The sequence below is a fragment of the Hyla sarda genome, chromosome 4, assembly GCF_029499605.1.
Source record: "Hyla sarda isolate aHylSar1 chromosome 4, aHylSar1.hap1, whole genome shotgun sequence".
In the NCBI taxonomy this organism is placed as follows: domain Eukaryota; kingdom Metazoa; phylum Chordata; class Amphibia; order Anura; family Hylidae; genus Hyla; species Hyla sarda.
This window is the reverse complement of record NC_079192.1, coordinates 137,584,815-137,605,060: the sequence shown is the minus strand read 5'-3', so window position 1 is coordinate 137,605,060 and position 20,246 is coordinate 137,584,815. Positions and strand designations below refer to the sequence as shown.

General features: G+C 47.4%; 1 protein-coding gene across 3 annotated transcripts in view; it reads right to left on the bottom strand.

Moving 5' to 3' along the window:
• CEP152 (centrosomal protein 152) overlaps positions 1-20,246 on the bottom strand; it is a 98,323-nt gene that overhangs the window by 43,503 nt on the left and 34,574 nt on the right. For all 3 annotated transcript variants that reach the window (XM_056572264.1, XM_056572266.1, XM_056572265.1), the window contains exons 13-18: positions 9,071-9,281; positions 4,320-4,442; positions 3,594-3,724; positions 3,339-3,467; positions 2,884-3,007; positions 7-198 (exon numbers count right to left, since the gene is read on the bottom strand). In XM_056572264.1, coding sequence (XP_056428239.1) covers positions 7-198; positions 2,884-3,007; positions 3,339-3,467; positions 3,594-3,724; positions 4,320-4,442; positions 9,071-9,281 — 910 coding nt within the window. The remainder of the gene's footprint in view (positions 1-6; positions 199-2,883; positions 3,008-3,338; positions 3,468-3,593; positions 3,725-4,319; positions 4,443-9,070; positions 9,282-20,246) is intronic.

Below are 20,246 nucleotides of genomic sequence, written 5' to 3'. Positions count from 1 at the left end.
AAATACCTTTTGGTTCTCCTTTATCCAGCTGTCTTTTGCCACAGCCAACTGTGCATCAATTTGTTTTTTCATTGCGCTTTCCCTTTCTTTTTCCCACTGTGCTTTTGCGTCAGACAATGATGACTGGTGCTTCAGCTCTAGCTCTGCTCTTAAGGTTTTCAAAGACTTTTCAGTATCTTGTATCAATTTCTCTGTCCACTTAGAAAAAAAAAAAGTAAAAATCTTTGTTCTCACAGTAAAATCTCTCTCGTAGCCTTCATTGGGGACACCTCACTGATGGGTATATGCTCTTACCACTAGGGGAAAAAAAAAAAAAAGTCGTCTCCTCCCTGACAGTATACACCCGCCCACTGGAAGTGAGATAATCAGTTTTGTCACAAAGCAATAGGAGAGGACAATAAGTCCAAAGGACCCAGGAAAAGATTCACTGAAAAAGAACCAGAAAAGATCACCCGGACAATAAAAAAAAAAAAAAAAAAAAAAAAAAAAACTCCTTTTCTCACTACCTCTTCATTGGGGGACACCTTACTGATGGGATGTTCCAAAGCAGTCCCCTAGGGTGGGGAAAAACAACCACTAGAGAAAGAGAAACAGGTCCCTTATGGACCCACTTGTCCATAAGGGATGGGGACGAGACCCCAGGCCAGAGACAACTGAGGCCCAGAAACTGAGCTACCGGAAGATCCCCCACCCACACACCTGGACTAGGACGCCAAGGGAAGGGACCGTCTTTTGCAGAGACTAAACCTACGGACCATACAATGAGACAAGAAAAAGGTTGACTAGAAAGTCAGCTGGGCCGGAACCATCCCGGAAGGAAGTAGGATATCAACCCTAAGGAACACAGAACCAGACAGAGGGCTAGCCCGGCTGGGAAACAAAGATTGAAAAGGGCACAAAAAGAGAACCCCATCCAGAGTTGACCGATTAAAGAGAACATGGCGGAAAGACGCCAGGGAGAGCAGCGTATGCCTGAGCTGAAGGCGAGCACAGGAGGTGGAGACCAGAAAACAACTGGAAAAAATAAAGTCGAAAACTGGCTCTAGAGAAGTCTGGTGCATAAGAGCGATGACCCGAACATCTGGAGACCCAAAAACCCTGCCCCAGGGGCCCGCACAAGCACCCTGATGGCGAAATTAGCTCGATTGGTGTAATCTGGATGACCCGAACGGAAAAAACAAAAAAAGAGAACCTACCAGAGACTCCCAGGTATGGGACACAGGAAGGTCACAGGAGGACTGTGGTGTCAGTGATGCACAACCGACACTGTCAAGGGAAGGATAAACACACCCTTCCAGAGAGTGTGTGTAAACTCCTCCAAGAGAGGAGAGTGCAAAGGCTGCATGAGCAGCAGTACATAACCAAAAATAAAAAAAATAAAGAGGAGAGAGATGGCTCCATCTCGGCAGAAGATAGCGCTCAGCGAAATAGCCCCCCTAATGGATGGAAAAACAAGGGGTGGTCGAGAGAAAACCCAGGCACTGGTGGAGGATTCCTGAGCACAAAAGGGAACACTCCTTTGAACCCTCCCACAGACAGTGGGGCACAGGAGTGTGGCCAATCTTATGGGCGACGCGATGGTCTAGAAGACCATGCAGACTAATTACTGGCTGACTTGCAGCAGTTCCTTTGTCAGAGGGTTCCTGCAGGCACGAGTCCTCACATCAACAGTGAGGTACGGGAAGTCACAGCTATGCACGCAGTAGCCCGACAACGGCGTAAACTGTGCAGACAACAGTCTGGCGTAATGGGTGCCCCTCTAGGCGCTGGTGATAAGCGGACACCGTCAGATAGGCAATAACTGTGCCCCTTTGATGCATTTGGAAGGGCAGTGAAGCCTAGAAGCCATGAATAGGATCCCTGTCACCCAGGGAGATCGGGGGAGGTTTAGGAGCCATGCATTGTATCCCCTTCTCCCTGCATAGGGTCCACATGACAAGCCAGGTAGGTGCATGACAAGAGAGTAGGTGCAGTCTGGTCTCCTGCAGTGCGCTGGCTCAGGTGAAAAAGAGTAGCCATGTGCTGCCAAAGCCCTTGACTCCTGCCGGCTAAGCTCCCAGCAGGCTGCTGACCCCCGCAGTGAAGAAAAACATAGCTGGCGAAAAGGAGAAACAGCAAGGCTGTTCAGAGGTGAGCCAGAAATGAATAACTGTGGAGGGAGCTGCTGCAAAAGGCCAGCGGCTGTCCTCCACAGGACATAGTATGCAGACACACAGCCCTCCCATGAAACCCACCCTGAGCGAGCCCTGTAATAAAGAACAGTGTCCCTATTTAAAGAGGGAAGGAGGGGTACATACTCACCTGCGGATGCCATCTTCTATGCTCACCTAAGGAGTCTTCAACCAGCTTATGGCCACGCTGCATCATACCAGGCTATGATAGCGGGGCGAGCAGGAGCAGTGGGGGATCCGAACCCAGGGTACTACCTCAAGGCGCTGTCTGTTGGCGAGAAGGGGTTAACAGTACATACTCCATGCCTGTGCCCCTTCATCGCATATGGCGGAACAGGTAGCGTCATGCTCCTGAACCCCCACCTGAAAAAGGGAAACAAAGAGGTGAGAAAAAAAACTAAACAGCCCTTACTAGAAAGTAGTAACAAAAAAAAAAAAAAAAAACAAAAAAAAAAGACCAGGTCTGGGGATCTCCTGTGTCTTGCCTCCTACTGGCACTAGCTAAAACGGATTACCTCACTTCCAGTGGGCGGGTATATCCCACCAGGGAGGAGGAGACTTTCGTAGTGTCAGTGCCTCCTAGTGGCAAGGGCTTATACCCATCAGTAAGATGTCCCCCAATGAAGAGCGACCGAGAAAAAAACATTAAATTAAATTTTTGTTGTGGCATTGTAACTATATTTTATATTAACAGATGAAAAGTTCAGCTTACCTTTTCTTCACTCAATTGAAATTCTTTCTTCATACTATCTTCTAAAGCGTCCTTCTCTTTACAGACCGCTATATAACATTCTTGCACTGCGGTCATCTCATTAGTCAAGTCAATGATCTTAGACCTGCAATGGTTTATAAACCATGATTGACCTCTATATTATGGTGGAAAATTAAAAGTATTGTACTTTCCATAACTTTAGTTACGCAGTGTTATGCTATTTTACCTCCCTTTAAATTCTATGGGAACAGAAATGAACGTTCCACACAGATATTTGCAAAATCCCTGCCACCTCTGGCCAACACATACTAAGATGACAGTTTGTGGGTCCAAGAGGTCTGAGACACATTATTGGACATTTATGGCATATCAAATGGATATTCCTGCCATACATGCCTGAGATGATAATAACCCTTCAATGAACACCAATTTATTAAAGTTACTAAAGGTCTTACTGTAAATTAGCCATTTTAGTCTCATAAGCCTGACATAGCTGGTTCTTTTCTGCTTCAAAATGCTCAGCCAGCTCCATTCTCATATGGTTCTTAATGTCGTCATGATGATGTTCATATGTGCGCTCACATCTAAGGAGAACAAGGATTCAATTCACAGTGATTTTCACAATTTGTAGAAAGAGGCTGTAGCCTTAAATATAGAAACATATGGCATCACATATATTGAACAGCACCAAGTAGCACAACTAAGCTCACCTTTCAATAGATTCCTTCTTATCTTTATCAAAGTCTTCAAGCATTTGTCGCATTTCACTGCAGAGTTGCTGGTTTGCTGCCTTCAGTTTCTCCTCATTATTAGCGAGTTCTTTGATATGCAGCAAGTTTTTCTATAGAAAAAAACAGTAACGCTATTCAACAATTAAAAAAAATTTAGCTAAAGATAACATGCTTTGCATTAGTTACATTTAGGATAGGGTCACACGTGCCATTTTTTCTGCACATTTTCTGCAACTGGTTTTGCTACCCATAGACTTCAATGGGTATGAAAATGCACAGCAGCAAATACAAAGCAAAATACGGCATGTGACCCTACCCCTACACTAGATTTTAACTTAGCCAAACCATAATTCAAGGTTCTTTTGTATTCGTTTGGAAGGGTTATCCCACAAAACTCTTAACCTGCAAAGTACAGGAATACATAAACTCAGGCAACAGAATCCTGTTACCCAAAGTAATAATTAAATTGCTCTTTCACCTCAAATGTTTACGTAGTATCCATCCTCCAAATTGCACACAAAATAATTCAGGAGAGTGAACGGTGTAGTTTATCAGACAGCCTACCAAAGCAAGATTAGCTGCACACCTCCAAAACAGGAGGCCTAGCAGAAACACTATGTGGCACCACAATATTGTTTACACCACCCCACCAACCTCCCAAACTATTTGTGCGATAACCACTGTAAACAAATACTCCTATTCTACCTCAATTTCTTGCTGCAGTTGCTGCTTTTCCATTTGCAGACTCTGAATCTTCTGGTCTGTATCAGTTCCTGGTCTATGTGGAGACGTAGAATCCATCTGACTATTAAAGTTACTTGAACTGGCCTATAATCCAAAACAGAATAAGTCATTTCACTGCTGCCTACATAAATGAATACAATACAGTTTGACATATATACACATTCCACACCAACAAATAGACCATAATGAACAAATAAATATGCAAGTAAAAAAATATATATATTTTATTGAAATACAACCATAATTAAAGCATATAACACACATTTATAGCAGCAGTACAACAGAATACTCAGGCAGAAGAGTAGAGGATGGAGGCATAAATATATGCTTATGCACTCATATGGAGTATTGAGCATAGACAGGAGCATAAGGTCCCACGAACAGCTAGGTGCACACAGGAAATTATATGTTATACAAAAACTAGCAGTAGGTCTCCAGGTAAATGTAAAAGGATACTGCCACACAGATAGCAACAGGATAAATAACCAAATCGCAGGCCCCGGGCAGCATTGGAGGAAGCTCCAAAAGGGAAAAAAAAAAAAGTTGTTGATAATCATGCACCCTAAAGAACAATGCCTCTTACCTCCTACCCCAAATGCGTTTTCGCAATATAGCTTTGTCATGGGGCGTGTCTACTATATCCTGGTGTCAGTATATAAGGGTTACACACCAATCACAAGTCGCAGTACTCCAGGTTAATCAAACACGCAAGTGGTACTCACACTGACTCCTGGGAATTGGTTCCCATGTCATTTGAACGCGACCGCCGCTAATATGCAGCGCATAGTACACTCGCCAGACACAGCTGAAGAGCTGCACTCGTAAGAACGGAAGTGGAGGTCTCCCCGGCCGGAAGTGGAGGTCACATGGTCGATGTGACTCAGCTGCAGCCAATATGGCAGCCGCAATCACGCAATGCGCATGTGCACCTAGCTGTTCGTGGGACCTCATGCTCCTGTATATGCTCAATACATGCCCCTTTGTTTTTCACGCCATATGAGTGCATAAACATATATTTATGCCTCCATCCTCTACTCTTCTGCCTGAGTATTCTGTTGTACTGCTGCTATATTTGTGTTTTATATGCTTTAATTATGGTTGTATTTCAATAAAATATATATTTTTTACTTGCACATTTGTTCATTATGGTCTATTTGTTGGTGTGGATAGTTTTGTGACCATATGACATTCAGTCTCAGATCGCCATTCAGCCTATAGGATAATTATTATTTCCTGTGTTTTGCAGAGTACACACTTTTATTCCTCTTATGTGATGGATTTCTCAGCACGTGAGTTGACTTGGCAATTCCAAGTCGAGAATCTATTTGACACAACAGTGTCTCAGGCAGCTTGTTCGGACCAAGAAGCTACAAAAAAATTGAAGAAAACTATACAGAGTTTACTACACAAAATAAAAATCTGGTGGAATAAGGCATCCCCAGAACAGTATAAAACCAAAGGTTTGCTCCATAGAGGTCTTAGGAGACAGACATTTCCGGCTTATGGCAAAGAAGATGAAGTATTTGCCCAACAGTGGGAGGAGACTTGCCATAGAAGCTCAATGTCACTTATCCAACTCATTATTGAATTGAATACGCGGAGTCTGGTGAACCTAATAGGTGAGATAGAGAACCTGATGCAACAACTCAAAGCTACATCAACACCACAGGATGATGACAATTTCCAGAAAGAAAGAAATGAGATATTTCCTATTTGGGAGAAACACATTCAGGATCTTAAATCCCAAAAATGTCAACATGACCTCACAGATTATAGTAACCAATGGGTATAACAATGGAAATATAATGTGAAAGACAACAGGAACAATGACATAAGATCTAGAAGTACTTTGCTTTCATCCCAGACATCACAGGACTTAATCTCCGGAATATCTTCACTATCTGTATCTTCAAGAAGACAGACACATAGAAGAATGCAAAAACCATATAGGGGGCCAACCACCAGAAGAAAGGCGGATCAATCTTCTCAACATGACCATCAACATAAATCTATAAAGGTAATTAATTTATCTAATGTACAACTGTCTGATACACAGTTAAAAGGTTCTAAGTTTAGGTTTTTACTAGAGATGAGCGAACTTACAGTAAATTCGATTCGTCACGAACTTCTCGGCTCGGCAGTTGATGCCTTTTCATGCATAAATTAGTTCAGCTTTCCGGTGCTCCGGTGGGCTGGAAAAGGTGGATACAGTCCTAGGAGACTCTTTCCTAGGAATGTATCCACCTTTTCCAGCCCACCGGAGCACCTGAAGGCTGAACTAATTTACACAGGAAAAGACATCAACTGCCGAGCAGAGAAGTTTGTGACGAATCGAATTTACTGTAAGTTCGCTCATCTCTAGTCTTTACTTCTCACACACCCATAGCATTGATCGTTTTGAGATCATCAAGGACCTCCAACTGTTTGCCAGAAAACTCAACTTTAAGAAAGTTTTCCATACCCAGAGGGATGCATACTTCTGCACCTCACGCGATGAATTAATAGCCCTACAAGCACTTCAGGATCTACAGGATGAACAGTACCCCCACAGATGACGGCTGGTTTCAAAGGATACTACTACCCAAATCTTGTAAGTTTCCTCCCATATCTATAAATCCCAATGTTGATCTGTTTGTACAGTTGGTTACTACTGAGGTAGATTAGCTATCTGCAGGAAGGGCGGGGTTGCAAAATTGCTCTAAGTCAGAACAAGAGGCCATTGTAAGTAAACTAAGAAATGTGGTGATAAAACAGTCTGACAAATGCGGAAATATTGTTAGTTGGCCCACCACTCTCTACGAAAAAGAGGCATACAGACAACTCAGGGATGAAACGTGTTACAAGAGATTAATTTACAACCCTCTGAATCAGTTTAAGGAGGAACTTTCTCTGATTTTATCACAGGCTTGCACAAAAGGCGTGATCACACCACATCAGAAGACTTGTCTCACCATTGACAACCCAACGATCACCACCCTATACCTATTACCCAAGGAAGCTGTAACACCACCAGGTAGGCCGATCAAATTGGGAAGCAATAGTTTCTGTGAACCAATTTGCAAACTTATAGACTACAATCTCAAATCAATTGTGGAAACCACACCATCCTATATTAAAGGACACTACAGATGCACTTCGGAGAATGGAGTCATTATAATTGGATCCAGACATGTACATTGTCACGTGATGTAGAAATCACTTTACACGTCTATCCGCCATGAGGAAATTTCTCTTTATGTCCAATGTTGAGCAAGATCGAGGTGAGTTTATGTTAGACTCACTTAAATTTGTGTTAACACATAATTTTTTCCTGTTTAAGGATAAATTTTACCTACAATTACAAGGTAACGAAATGGGCACGGCCTGTGTGCCTGCATACGCAAATTTATTCCTAGGGGCATGGGAAAGGTCAATATTTCTCACTGACCCTGTACATCTGATCTACAGGGTTCAAATGTGGGGACGCTATATCGATGACGTGATCTTTGTCTGGAAGGGAAGCATCGAGGAACTACGAATTTTCATGAACAACCCAAATCAGAATGACCTCAATATCAAGCTTACATACAAGGTGGGTAGAGGCACCATGGATTTCTTGGATATTTTGTTCCCAGTGGATAATGATGGTTTTGTGCAGTCTGATCTGTTTAGAAAACCCACATCCTCTAACTCACTGCTACATGCAACATCCTCTCACCCACAGAGCCTCATTAGGGGCATACCCATGGGACACTTTTTGAGTCTCAGACATATTTGTTCCACAGAAGAAACACTTGAATCCAGAGCAGTTGAACTGTGGGAACGGTTCCGAGAACGTGGCTATCGGAATCGGCAGAGCATATCTACGTGCTAAACACTCAAAGAGGGGTTCCTTACTACAACCAAAAGTCAAGAAGGGCACAGACAATCAGGTGAGACTTATTACCTCATACTGTGGACAGACATCAGCAATTCGCGATATTCTGTCAAAGTATTGGAAAGTTCTCACTATGGATCCTATTCTTAAACTCTACTTTCCAGATAGTCCCTCTATCACATTCAGGAGAGTCAGTGAGAGTACCATGTGTGTTTGATTAACCTGGAGTACTGCAACTTGTGAGTGGTGTGTAACCCTTATATACTGACACCAGGATATGGTAGACACGCCCCATGACAAAGCTATATTGCGAAAACGCATTTGGGGTAGGAGGTAAGAGGCATTGTTCTATAGGGTGCATGATTCTCAACAACTTTGTTTTTCCTTTGGAGCTTCCTCCAGTGCTTTTCAGGGCCTGTGATTTGGTTATTTAGCCTGTTGCTAACTATGTGTGGCAGTATCTTTTACATTTACCTGGAGAGCTACTGAAAGTTTTTGTATAACATATAATTTCCTGTGTACACCTAGCTGTTCGTGGTACCTCATGCTCCTGTACATGCCCCTTTGTTTTTCACTCCATATGAGTGCATAAACATATTTATACCTCGATCCTCTACTCTTCTGCCTGAGTATTCTGTTGTACTGCTGCTATATATGTGTTTCATATGCTTTTATTATGGTTGTATTTCAATAAAATATATATTTTTTACATTTGTTCATTATGGTCTATTTGTTGGTGTGGGTAGTTTGGTGACCATATGACATTCAGCCTATAGGGTAATCATACATACACATTCATGCAGAGAAAAAAAGGACACAACGCAGTAGAATAACAGTAAGTACAGTGGATACGTACCTTGGAGTCCTTGGCCTCTTTTTCTGCAATTTCAAGTAGCTTTTTTAGTTCCTCAGTTTTGGACTGATATCCTTTCAGGTCTGACTGCAGCTGAACAATCTGCTGACGTTTTGTTTTGTTACTGCTCAAGCAGCGTTCAAGCTCTGCCTTCAGCTCCACTACAATCTCATCAGATGAAAGGTCTTTACTAAGACCATTAGCATGTATTACCCTAAATGTAAAACCAGAAAAAAAACATCACATACTGGACAACAACATAAAGAGATACACACAACAAATACTGGAAAATGAATGTCATGTTTACGCCCCCCCCCCCCCCCCCCCCCCCCACTGCACATGTTACACAGTGAGCATTAAGAAGGTAATATAGCACAACAATGCAATCTTGTTCAATGTCCATGAATGTTAACTGGAATCTGTCAACTCATTTTTACCATAGGAGCTGCAGACACCCTCACATAGGTGACATTGCAAATAAGGCCAACATAACTGTCTCCTTTGATGTTGCACAACTTTTAAAAAAAAATCATAATTTTATACCTGGCTTTATGTCTGGCTCAATTGTCCTGACGGTAGTGTCAAGCTACTGCAGTATGGCATGCTTTTTGGCTTTTCAACCCCTGCCTGTGCCGTTTGATTCATGTACAGGTTTTGGTCTACAGTGCTGAGCCCTGCTTCCAAATCCTATGCAACCATACATGGGTGGTGATTACCAGAGACGTAGGGTAGGGATTGGTACCACGTATTCACCCCCATTGGCAAACAGTGTGCCTGCACATGATTTGAAAGCAGGGCCTTTATATCAATGAAGAAGCAGAGCAAGGGGTTAGGGAGTCATGAGATATGCTATGATGGGACACTTTAGAAGCTTGACACAACTTCCAAAACACTTATAACTTACCAGGGACCCATCACAGAAGACTGGTATGTTTAAGAGCCCTGTCACCTATGTGAGGTGTTCGTATCTCTATCAAAAAAATGAGATGACAGATTCTTAGTAACCACAATGTAATTAGTGCCATTAACTCCTTGGGGACGGAGCCCATTATAACCCTAAGGACGGGAGCATTTTTTGCAATTCTGACTACTGTCACTTTAAGCATTAATAACTCTGGGATGCTTTTACTCTTCATTCTGATTCAGAGATTGTTTTTTCGTGACATATTCTACTTTATATTAGTGGTAAATTTTTGTCGATACTTACATCATTTCTTGGTGAAAAATTCCAAAATTTGATGAACAAATTGAAAATTTTGCTTTTTTCTAACTTTGAAGCTCTCTGCTTGTAAGGAAAATAAACATTCTAAATAAATAATATTTTGATTCACATATACAATATGTCTACTTTATGTTTGCATCATAAAGTTGACACGTTTTTACTTTTGGAAAACATCAGAGGGCTTAAAAGTTCAGAAGCAATTTTCCAATTTTTACAAAATTTTCAAAATCGGAATTTTTTAGGGGCCAGTTCAGTTTTGAAGTGGATTTGAAGGGCCTTCATATTAGAAATACCCCATAAATTACCCCATTATAAAAACTGCACCCCTCAAAGTATTCAAAATGACATTCAGTAAGTTTGTTAACCCTTTAGGTGTTTCACAGGAATAGCAGCAAAGTGAAGGAGAAAATTCAAAATCTTAATTTTTTACACTCGCATGTTCTTGTAGACCCAGTTTTTGAAATTTTACAAAGGGTAAAAGGAGAAAAAGCCCCCCAAAATTTGTAACCCAATTTCTCTCGAGTATGGAAATACCTCATATGTGTATGTCAAGTGTTCGGCGGGCGCAGTAGAGGGCTCAGAAGGGAAGGAGCGACAATGGGATTTTGGAGAGTGAGTTTTGCTGAAATGGTTTTTGGGGGCATGTCGCATTTATGAAGCCCCTATGGTGCCAGAACAGCAAACAAAAAACACATGGCATACTATTTTGGAAACTACACCCCTCAAGGCACGTAACAAGAGGTCCGGTGAGCTATAACACCCCACAGGTGTTTGACGACTTTCGTTAAATTCGGATATGTAAATGAAAAAAAAATTTTTTCACTAAAGTGCAGGTTTTTCCCCCAAATTTACCATTTCTACGAAGGATAATGGGAAAAAAATCCCCCCAGAATTTGTAACACAATTTCTCCCGAGTACGGAGATACCCCATATGTGGCCCTAAACTGTTGCCTTGAAATACGACAGGGCTCTGAAATGAGAGAGCGCCATGCGCATTTGAGGCCTGAATAAGGAATTTGCAGTAGGATGGGGCTTGTCTCCACCAAAACCCTACAGCAGTGTCTCCCACAGGGTGCCTTCAGCTGCTACAAGACTCCCAGCCTGCCAGGACAGTCTATGGCTGTCCAGCAACACAGGGCGCCGTTTAGGAAACACTGCCGTAGGAGAAGTTTTTCATTTTTATTGGGGACGGGACGGGACGTGTAAGGGGGTGTATGTGTAGCGTTTTACTTTTTATTATTTGTTAGTGTAGTGTAGTGTTTTTAGGGTACATTCACACAGGCGGAGGTTCACAGTAAGTTTCCTTGAAGGAAACCCACTGTAAACCCGCCCGTGTGAATGTACCCTGTACATTCACATGGGGGGGTGCCCCAAGGGGGGGGGGGGGGGGGGCACCCCAAACCTTCAGCTGTGGCAAAATGACAACTCCCAGAATGCACTGACAGACCGTACATGCTGGGAGTTGTAGTTTTACAACAGCTGTAGGCACACTTGTGGGGAACCACTGAGTTAGAAAACAGACTAGCTCAGTGATTCCAACCTATGTGCCTCCAGCTGTTGCAAGACTACAACTCCCAGCATGTACGGTCTGTCAGTGCACTCTGGGAGTTTAGTTTTGCAACAGCTGGAGGCACACGGGTTGGAACCACTGAGTTAGGAAACAGACTCTAGCTCAGTGTTTCCCAACCAGTGTGCCTACAGCTGTTGCAAAACTACAATTCCCAGCATGCCCGTACAGTCAGGGATGCTGGGAGTGTAGTTCTGCAATATCTGGCCCTTCAGATGTTGCAGAACTACAACTCCCAGCATGCCTGGACAGTCTGGGCATGCTAGGAGTTGTAGTTATGCAACAACTGGGGAAGAACAGTGGCCTCCAAACTGTAGCCCTCCAGATGTTGCAAACCTACAACTCCAAGCAAGCCCAGACTATCCAGGCATGCTGGGAGTTGTAGTTCTGCAACATCTGAAGGGCCAAATATTGCAGAACTACATGCCCAGCATCCCTGACTGTCTGGGCATGCTGGGAGTTGTAGTTTTGCAACATCTGGAGGGCTACAGTTTGGAGACCACCATATAGTGGTCTCCAAACTGTGCCACTTCAGATGTTGCAAAACTACAACTCCCAGCATGCCCAGACAGAGCATGCTGGGAGTTGTAGTTTTGCAACATCTGGAGGGCTACAGTTTGGAGACCACCATATAGTGGTCTCCAAACTGTGACCCTCCAGATGTTGCAAAACTACAACTCCCAGCATGCCCAGACAGCCTTTGGCTGTCTGGGCATGCTGGGAGTTGTAGTTTTGCAGCTTTTAGAAGGCCACAGTGAAGATCACTTATCGCGATCTTCACTGCAGCCTTCTCAGCCGCACTTTCCGGCCGCCGCTCCTCCTGCTCGCGCCGCTGCCCCGGGATGTCGCCTTCGCCGCCTCCTCCGGTCTGGGTAAGCAGGGCCATGTCCCCCTCCTCGCCGACCGTGTTCCCCCTGTGTTCCCCCCGCTCTGTACCGACTTCGATCGGTGCGCACAGCGGGGGGAAATGAACTGTAACCCCCCGCCCCCCTCCTGCCATTGGTGGTCAGCCTGACCAACTAATGGCAGGGAATAGGAGGGGGTGGCAACTTTGCCACCTCGCTCCTATGCTTTAGGCTGGTCGGAGCTGTCTCTGACAGCTCCGATCAGTCTTATTTTCCGGGAGATCGGGTCACCAGTGACCCGATTTGCCCGGATCGCGGCAAATCGCAGGTCTGAATTGACCTGTGATTTGCTGCGATCGCCGATATGGAGGGGTCTCAGGACCCCCCTAGGCATTGCCACGGAATGCCTGCTGATAGATATCAGCAGGCATCCCGGTCCGATCACCGCCCGGCGAGCGGCAGTGATCGGAAATGCCGAGGGCGTATGGATACGCCCTCCGTCCTTAAGTGACGGGACACGAGGGCGTATGCATTCGCCCTTCGTCCCTAAGGAGTTAAAAACTTTAGATTAGCAAAATGAAGGCAGAAAGCTTAAAATATTTAAAAAAAAAAACAAAAAAAAAACAAAAAACACTTTTACTGCGATGGACCCGATCAGAACCACTGAGCTACCGGGATCATTAACCTCGCATTTTAGACACTGCAATAAACTTTGATCGCAGCTTCTATAGGGTTAATGCCCGGCATTAACTGTGGGTCCTTGCTGCTGAAAGTAGGCGGGACCCACCAGGTTTGAAGAATGCTCAGCTTGTGAGCAGGCTTCAAACATCAATAACGAGACCAGGGGGTACATTTACACCTTCGGTCCTTAAGCACCAAAGACGAATGCTGTATCGATCCTTAAGGTGTTAAAAGGAAATTTCCACTCTTAGACATTTTATCCCCTATCCAAAGGATAGGGAATTCTATGTTTGATCGCAGGGGTCCTGCCAATGGCACTCCACGAGATCTCCGTGCAGCACCCGGCATTCTGTGCCGGGTGCTGCTTCAGTCTCAGAAACGCTGGGTTTCCAAGAAGCAGATGTGAGGTCATGTCTCCTCGTGATGTCATGCCACACCCCCTCCATTCATGACTAAGAGCAGGATACCCTTTTAGGAATGACAGATTATTCTTTTGGTGGTGGAAATCCATTGTGTGGGCAGTACAGTGGAATCCCACTGACAGCTTGGTGGAGATATACATGAGATTATTTTTTGTGGATGATTTTAGGGACATAGGTATCTGTGGACACTTTTATATGTAAAAATAATTTATAAACATTTTTGAAAGTTTATTAAAAAAGTTTTATATACGCAAATGTGCTATCAATAAAAAGTACAGATCACGTCGCAAAAAAAAAATCAGCCCTCATACGGGAAAATGAAAAAGTTATAGGTAGTCAAAGTAGAGGGATTTTAAATGTACTAATTTGATTTAAAAGTTTGAGATTTTTTAAAGCAGTACAATAAACAGAAAAGTATGTAACAATGGGTATCATTTTAATCGTATTGAATAGAATAAAGAACACGTAATTTTTTATGTAAATAGTACAGCGTGAAAAAGAAACCTTCCAAAATTGCGGTTTCCTTTTCAATTTCGCCACACAAAAGTAGAATTTTGTACTTACCGTAAATTCTCTCTTTCTCGGAGCTTCTATTGGGGGACACAGAACCATGGGTATATGCTGCTTGCCACTAGGAAGCTGACACTAGGCAAAAAACAAAAGAAGGCTGGCTCCTTCCAGCAGGATATACCCGCCTACTGGCTCTGAGCAACTCAGTTTTAGTCCCAAAGCAGAGGAGAGCCAACCCCGAAAAAACACAGTCTAACAACACCCAGAAAAAGGGAAACCGACCAAAAGGGGAACACCCCCGCCCCGGAAAGGCGGAAAACCCGCTGGCCGCAAACAAGACAATGGGTGGGTGCAGTGTTCCCGAATAGAAGCTACGAGAAAGAGAATTTACGGTAAGTACAAAATTCTACTTTTTTCGATTGCTTCATTGGGGGACACAGGACCATGGGATGTCCTAAAGCAGTCCCTGGGGGGGGGTGCAAACCAACCCCAACGGAAGAGGGTTCAGGAGGGTTCAGGCGGAATCACGAGCCACTGCCTGCAAAACCTTGCGGCCCAGGCCTGCGTCGGAGGACACAAAACTATGAACCCTGTAAAACTTGGTAAAGGTATGCAGGGACGACCAGGTCGCTGCCTTGCATACCTGCAGGGCCGAGGCCCCATGACAGACCGCCCAGGAGGCCCCCACCGCTCGGGTGGAGTGAGCAGTCACGCGGAAAGGAGGCGCCTGACCCTTGCATCGGTACACCTCTGAAATGGCGGAACGGATCCACCGGGAGATCGTGGACTTCGAGGCCGGGAGCCCCTTGCGCATCCCATCGGGGACCACAAACAGGGAGTCACTACACCAAAAGGAAGAGGTGACCGCCAAATAGGTTCACAAGCTGGACTTGGTCCCGGACCAAGTCCAGCTTGTGAAGGCGGCGCTCCCTCGGATGGGAGGGAGACGGACAGAAGGAGGGCAACACTAGGTCCTCGTTCAGGTGGAAGGCAGACACCACCTTAGGCTGGAAGGAGGGTACCGGCTGTAGAACCACCTTGTCCTGGTGAAGAACCAGAAAGGGGGAGCGGCAGGAGAGGGCAGCTAGTTCCGAAACCCGGCGCAGAGAAGTGACTGCGACCAGAAAGGCCACCTTCCAGGAGAGAAAACGGAGAGAAACCTGAGCCAGAGGCTCAAACGGAGTGCCCTGAAGAGCATCCAAAACAATGTTAAGGTCCCAAGGCCCAGTGGGGGACCAAAGAGGAGGGACCTCGTGGGCCACACCTTGCAAAAAGGTGCGAATATGAAGGTTAGACGCCAGAGGGTGTTGAAAGAGGACCGAAAGGGCTGAAACCTGCCCCTTAAGGGAACTTAAGGCAAGGCGCGTCTCCAGTCCGGACTGTAGGAAGGACAGGAGATTAGGCAGAGAGAAGGCAGTGGGAGAAAGAACGGGCCTCACACCAACAGAAATACACCCGCCAGGTGCGGTGGTAAATCCTGGAGGACCAGGGCTTACGGGCACAGGGCATAGTCCGGATAACGCGGGAGGAAAACCCCCCGAGCCCTCAAAACCGAGGTCTCAACCGCCCCACCATCAAACGCAGCGGAAGAGAATTGGGGTGGCAGAGGAGTCCCTGGGAGAGAAGGTCAGGACGGTCCGGAAGACTGAAGGGAACGTCTGCCACGAGGCTGACCACGTCTGCGTACCACATGCGACGGGGCCAGTCTGGAGCCACCAAAATGGCCGAGACCCCCTCCGCCTTGAGCTTCCGGACGACCCAGGGAAGGAGCGGAAGAGGAGGGAAAAGATAGGGGAGGGCGAAGGAGGTCCAGGGGATCACCAGGGCGTCTGCTGCGAGCGCCAGGGGATCCCGAGACCTGGCCACGAAGAGAGGGACTTTCCTGTTCTGACGGGACGCGAACAAGTCCACGTCTGGCGTCCCCCACCGACGGCAAATCTGATCGAAGACCTCTGGGTGGAGAGGCCATTCGCCTGGATCCGTGGCGGCGCAACTTAAGAAGTCAGCCTCCCAGACAGGAATGTGTACGGCCGAGAGGGCCGGAACCAGAAGTTCCACCCACCTGAGGATCTTTGTGACTTCCCTCATGGCCGCCGAGCTGCGGGTGTCCCCCTGGCGACTGATGTATGCCACAGCCGTGGCGTTGTCCGTTTGCACCCGGACTGGGAGGCCCCAGAGAAGGTGGGTCCAGTGCCGAAGGCACAGGAGGATCGCCCGAAGCTCCAGAACATTGATGGAGAGCTTGGCCTCTGAAGTCGGCCAGCGACCCTGGACAGTCTGATCCCGGAAGACTCCTCCCCAGCCGAGGAGGCTGGCGTCCGTGGTCAGGACATGCCAGTTGAGGGGCAGAAAGGAACGACCCCCTCGAGGAAGAGGGGACCGGAGCCACCAAAGGAGGGAGAGGCGTACCTGGGGAGAAAGCCGGATCCTGCGGTGGAGAGACAAGGGGGACTTGTCCCACTGGGACAGGATGGCCCAATGGAGAGGACGGCAGCGGAATTGAGCAAAGGGCACCGCCTCCATGGCGGCTACCATCTTCCCCAAAACGGACATGCAGGTGCAGATGGGAAATGGGCCCGGCGCCCGAAAGGAGCGCATCCCCGACAGGAGTTCCTGGAGTTTGTCCTCCGGCAGGGAGACACGAGCAGCCGCTGTGTCGAAGTGGAGCCCCAGAAAAACTAGGGACTGGGATGGGGACAGATGGGACTTCTCGTGGTTGACAATCCAACCGAACCTGGAGAGGGTCTGGAGGGTGATGCGGAGGCTGGCCCGATTCTGCTTCAAGGAGGGCGCCTTGATGAGCAGGTCGTCCAGGTACAGAATCAAGATGCCCCGAGAGTGGAGAAGAGCCACCACTCCGCCAACATCTTGGTAAAGACGCGGGGCGCAGTAGCCAGCCCGAAAGGTAAGGCGACAAATTGGAAATGACCCTCTGGGACAGCGAACCTGAGGAATCAGTGGTGGGCCAGGAAGATAGGAATGTGTAGGTAAGCATCCCGGATGTCCACAGAGGAGAGGAACTCCCCTTGATCCATTGAAGCCACAACCGACCTCAGAGACTCCATCCGAAAATGCCTGAGGCGCACGTGTCGGTTCAGGAGTTTGAGGACGAGGATCGGACGAACCGAGCCGTCCTTCCTGGGGACCACAAAGAGGCTCGAGTAGAACCCCGAGAAGCGGTCCTGAGGAGGGACAGGAACAATCACACCTTGGGAAAGAAGATTGCGGAGGGCCACCTGAAAAGCTGCAGCCAGAGCCGAGGACCGAGGAGGGCGGGACCGGAAAAAATTATCCCGGGGCATAGAAGCGAACTCTATGCGATAACCCTGGGAAACTACCTCCTGGACCCAGGAATCCAGGATATGAGCTAGCCAAACGTCCGAAAAGAGGGACAGGCGACCTCCCACCCGAGGGGGAAGACTCGGATGGGGGCGCACCCTCATGCCGAGGAGGGATTGCGGGTCCCCGACTTGGGAGGGGGGGCGCTGAGAACGAGGTCCCAACTTACAAGAGGGCCGAGACTTGAAGGACGGAGCCCTCTTGTCCTGAGAGGCCTGGGGCCTATCCGTGCGGCCTGAGAAGCGGGAAGGGGAAAGGAAAGAGTTCCCCGCCGCGTACTCAAACGGCGCGGCCGATTTTGGGGCAAGAGAACTTTTTTCCCCCAGTGGCCTCCGAGATGATTTCATCAAGGCGCTTACCGAACAAACGAGACCCCTGAAACGGGAGTTCAGTCAGAGAGCGTTTAGAGGACATATTGGCATTCCAAGCCTTACGCCACATGGAGCGCCTAAGGGCCACCAAGTTGCCCAAGGCCGCGCAGCGTGCCGACTCCAAGGAAGCCCAAACAGAGGTATTCACCAGCATGGGCGACATGCTGTGCCAAAGCCGCCATATCGCTGAAGAAAGTCCCATCCAAGATAGCCTGGCGTAGCTCGCCTGCCCAAATCGCCAGGGCTTTGGACACCGAGGTGGAGGCAAAAGCCAGGGACAAGACCGAGCCCGCCGCCTCAAAGGCGAATTTCGCTAGGTTCTCTATACGCTTGTCCGAGGGGTCCTTAAAGGAAGCTGCATCAGCAAGCGGCAAGGTAGTTGATTTAGACAGCCTAGACACAGGGGGATCCACTGTAGGAGGAGAGGACCACTTAGATACTAGCTCCTGCGGAAAGGGAAAAAGAGCTTGAAGCTTCTTAGACCCAGAAAAGCGCAGCTCCGGATGTTTCCAGGCCGCTTCCAACAGTTCTCTGGGGGGGCGCAGGGACGCGCAAAGCGAGCAGGTGGGTTCGGAGGAACCGCCTGGCATTTTGGTCTTACAGCCTGAGCAGGCATAGTAAGTGACCAGCGCAGTAGTAGCCTGCCGGGTAGGGGGAGGGTCGGTACTGGGGTCGGACATTAGGAAGCACTAGTAGGTCAGACAAACCGGAGACAAGGAGTAATCTCACCCTGGTGCCTGTGTCTGGAGAGGATCCTGGAAACAGCTGGAGGATCCTGGAAATAGCTGGAGGAACTACAGCGAGCGGTACCCGAGACTGGAAGCAGAATGCCGGCAGAGGGATGCACTGGAGTACACTGAGCATCGCCCCCCCCCCCCCCCCGAAAAGAGGGGGAGGAGAAAACGACCCCCACAGCGCGTGCAAGACCACCTCATAGGATGCCTCCAGAAGCACAGCCCCCCCGTGCTGCGCGCGCTCCTAGATGATAGGAGGAAGGAGCGCACGCAAAAAGCAGAGAGGCCGAGGGTGGCGGGGCTCGGAGGGCCGGTAGCAATGCCGGCGCGAAGAGAGTGTGAGGGGCTAGGTGCAGGCCGGAGCCGCGGGCTCAATTAATGAGGGGGGGAATGAAAAATTAACCCCCAATATACTTACCCTCAGGAGACCTCAATACTCACCCCGAGGGACCTCCGTGCCAGGCGTCTTCAACCAGCTGGTGCCGCCTGCCTTTAGCTGCCATGGCAAACAAAGGCGAATGGGGGAAACTGACCCTAGGTACACCACCAGGCACCGGCGAGGAGGGGTTAACGGCCCATCCATAATGCACCGTGCCCCTAGCTCGCATGTGGGGGGGGGGGCAGGGGATCAGGCAGCGCCATGCTCCTGTCGCCTCATGCTAGATAAAACAAAAAAAGGGAGAGAAATTCTAAACAACCTTATACTAGGAAAAAAAACAAGAAAGAGCAGGTCTGGAGAGCTCCAGAGCTGCGTTTAGCCTCCTCTAAAACTAAGCTGAAACTGAGTTGCTCAGAGCCAGTAGGCGGGTATATCCTGCCGGGAGGAGCCAGCCTTCTTTTGTTTTTTGCTTAGTGTCAGCCTCCTAGTGGAAAGCAGCATATACCCATGGTCCTGTGTCCCCCAATGAAGCGATCGAGAAATAGTATTTTTTTGGTTGCGCCATACATTTTATGGTAAAATGAGTTATGTCATTACAAAGGACTATTGGTCACCCAAAAAACAATATAAAAGTGTTCTGATTTTAAGAAGGCGAGGAGGAAAAAAACAAAAATGCAAAAATAAAATTGGCCTGCTCCTTAAAAGGAAAACTGTCAGTAAACTCCCCCTGCACTAACCAGAGGTACTTGCTGGTAGTGTGGGGGATTCTGATCGATTTGCTGCCTACCATACCCGGATCTGTCCCACCGTTCATTCATTATCTTCTTTTTTGTGAATATGCAAATTAGCTACTAACTGGCACGAGCGGGGTTACAAGGCACCTTCGGGCACTCAGACATCAGCGCCGCACCACCCGGCTTATGAATATTCATCCCACCCCCCCCTTCCTCAGTGGAGTCCAGTACAGAGAAGGGAGGGTAGGAACAGACGGAGGGAGGGGATGAATATTCAGAAGCTGAGCGGTGCTGATGTCAGAGTGCCAGAAGGAGCCTTGTAACCTCGCCCTTGCCAATTAGCAGCTCAATTGCATATCCACAAAAAAGATAACG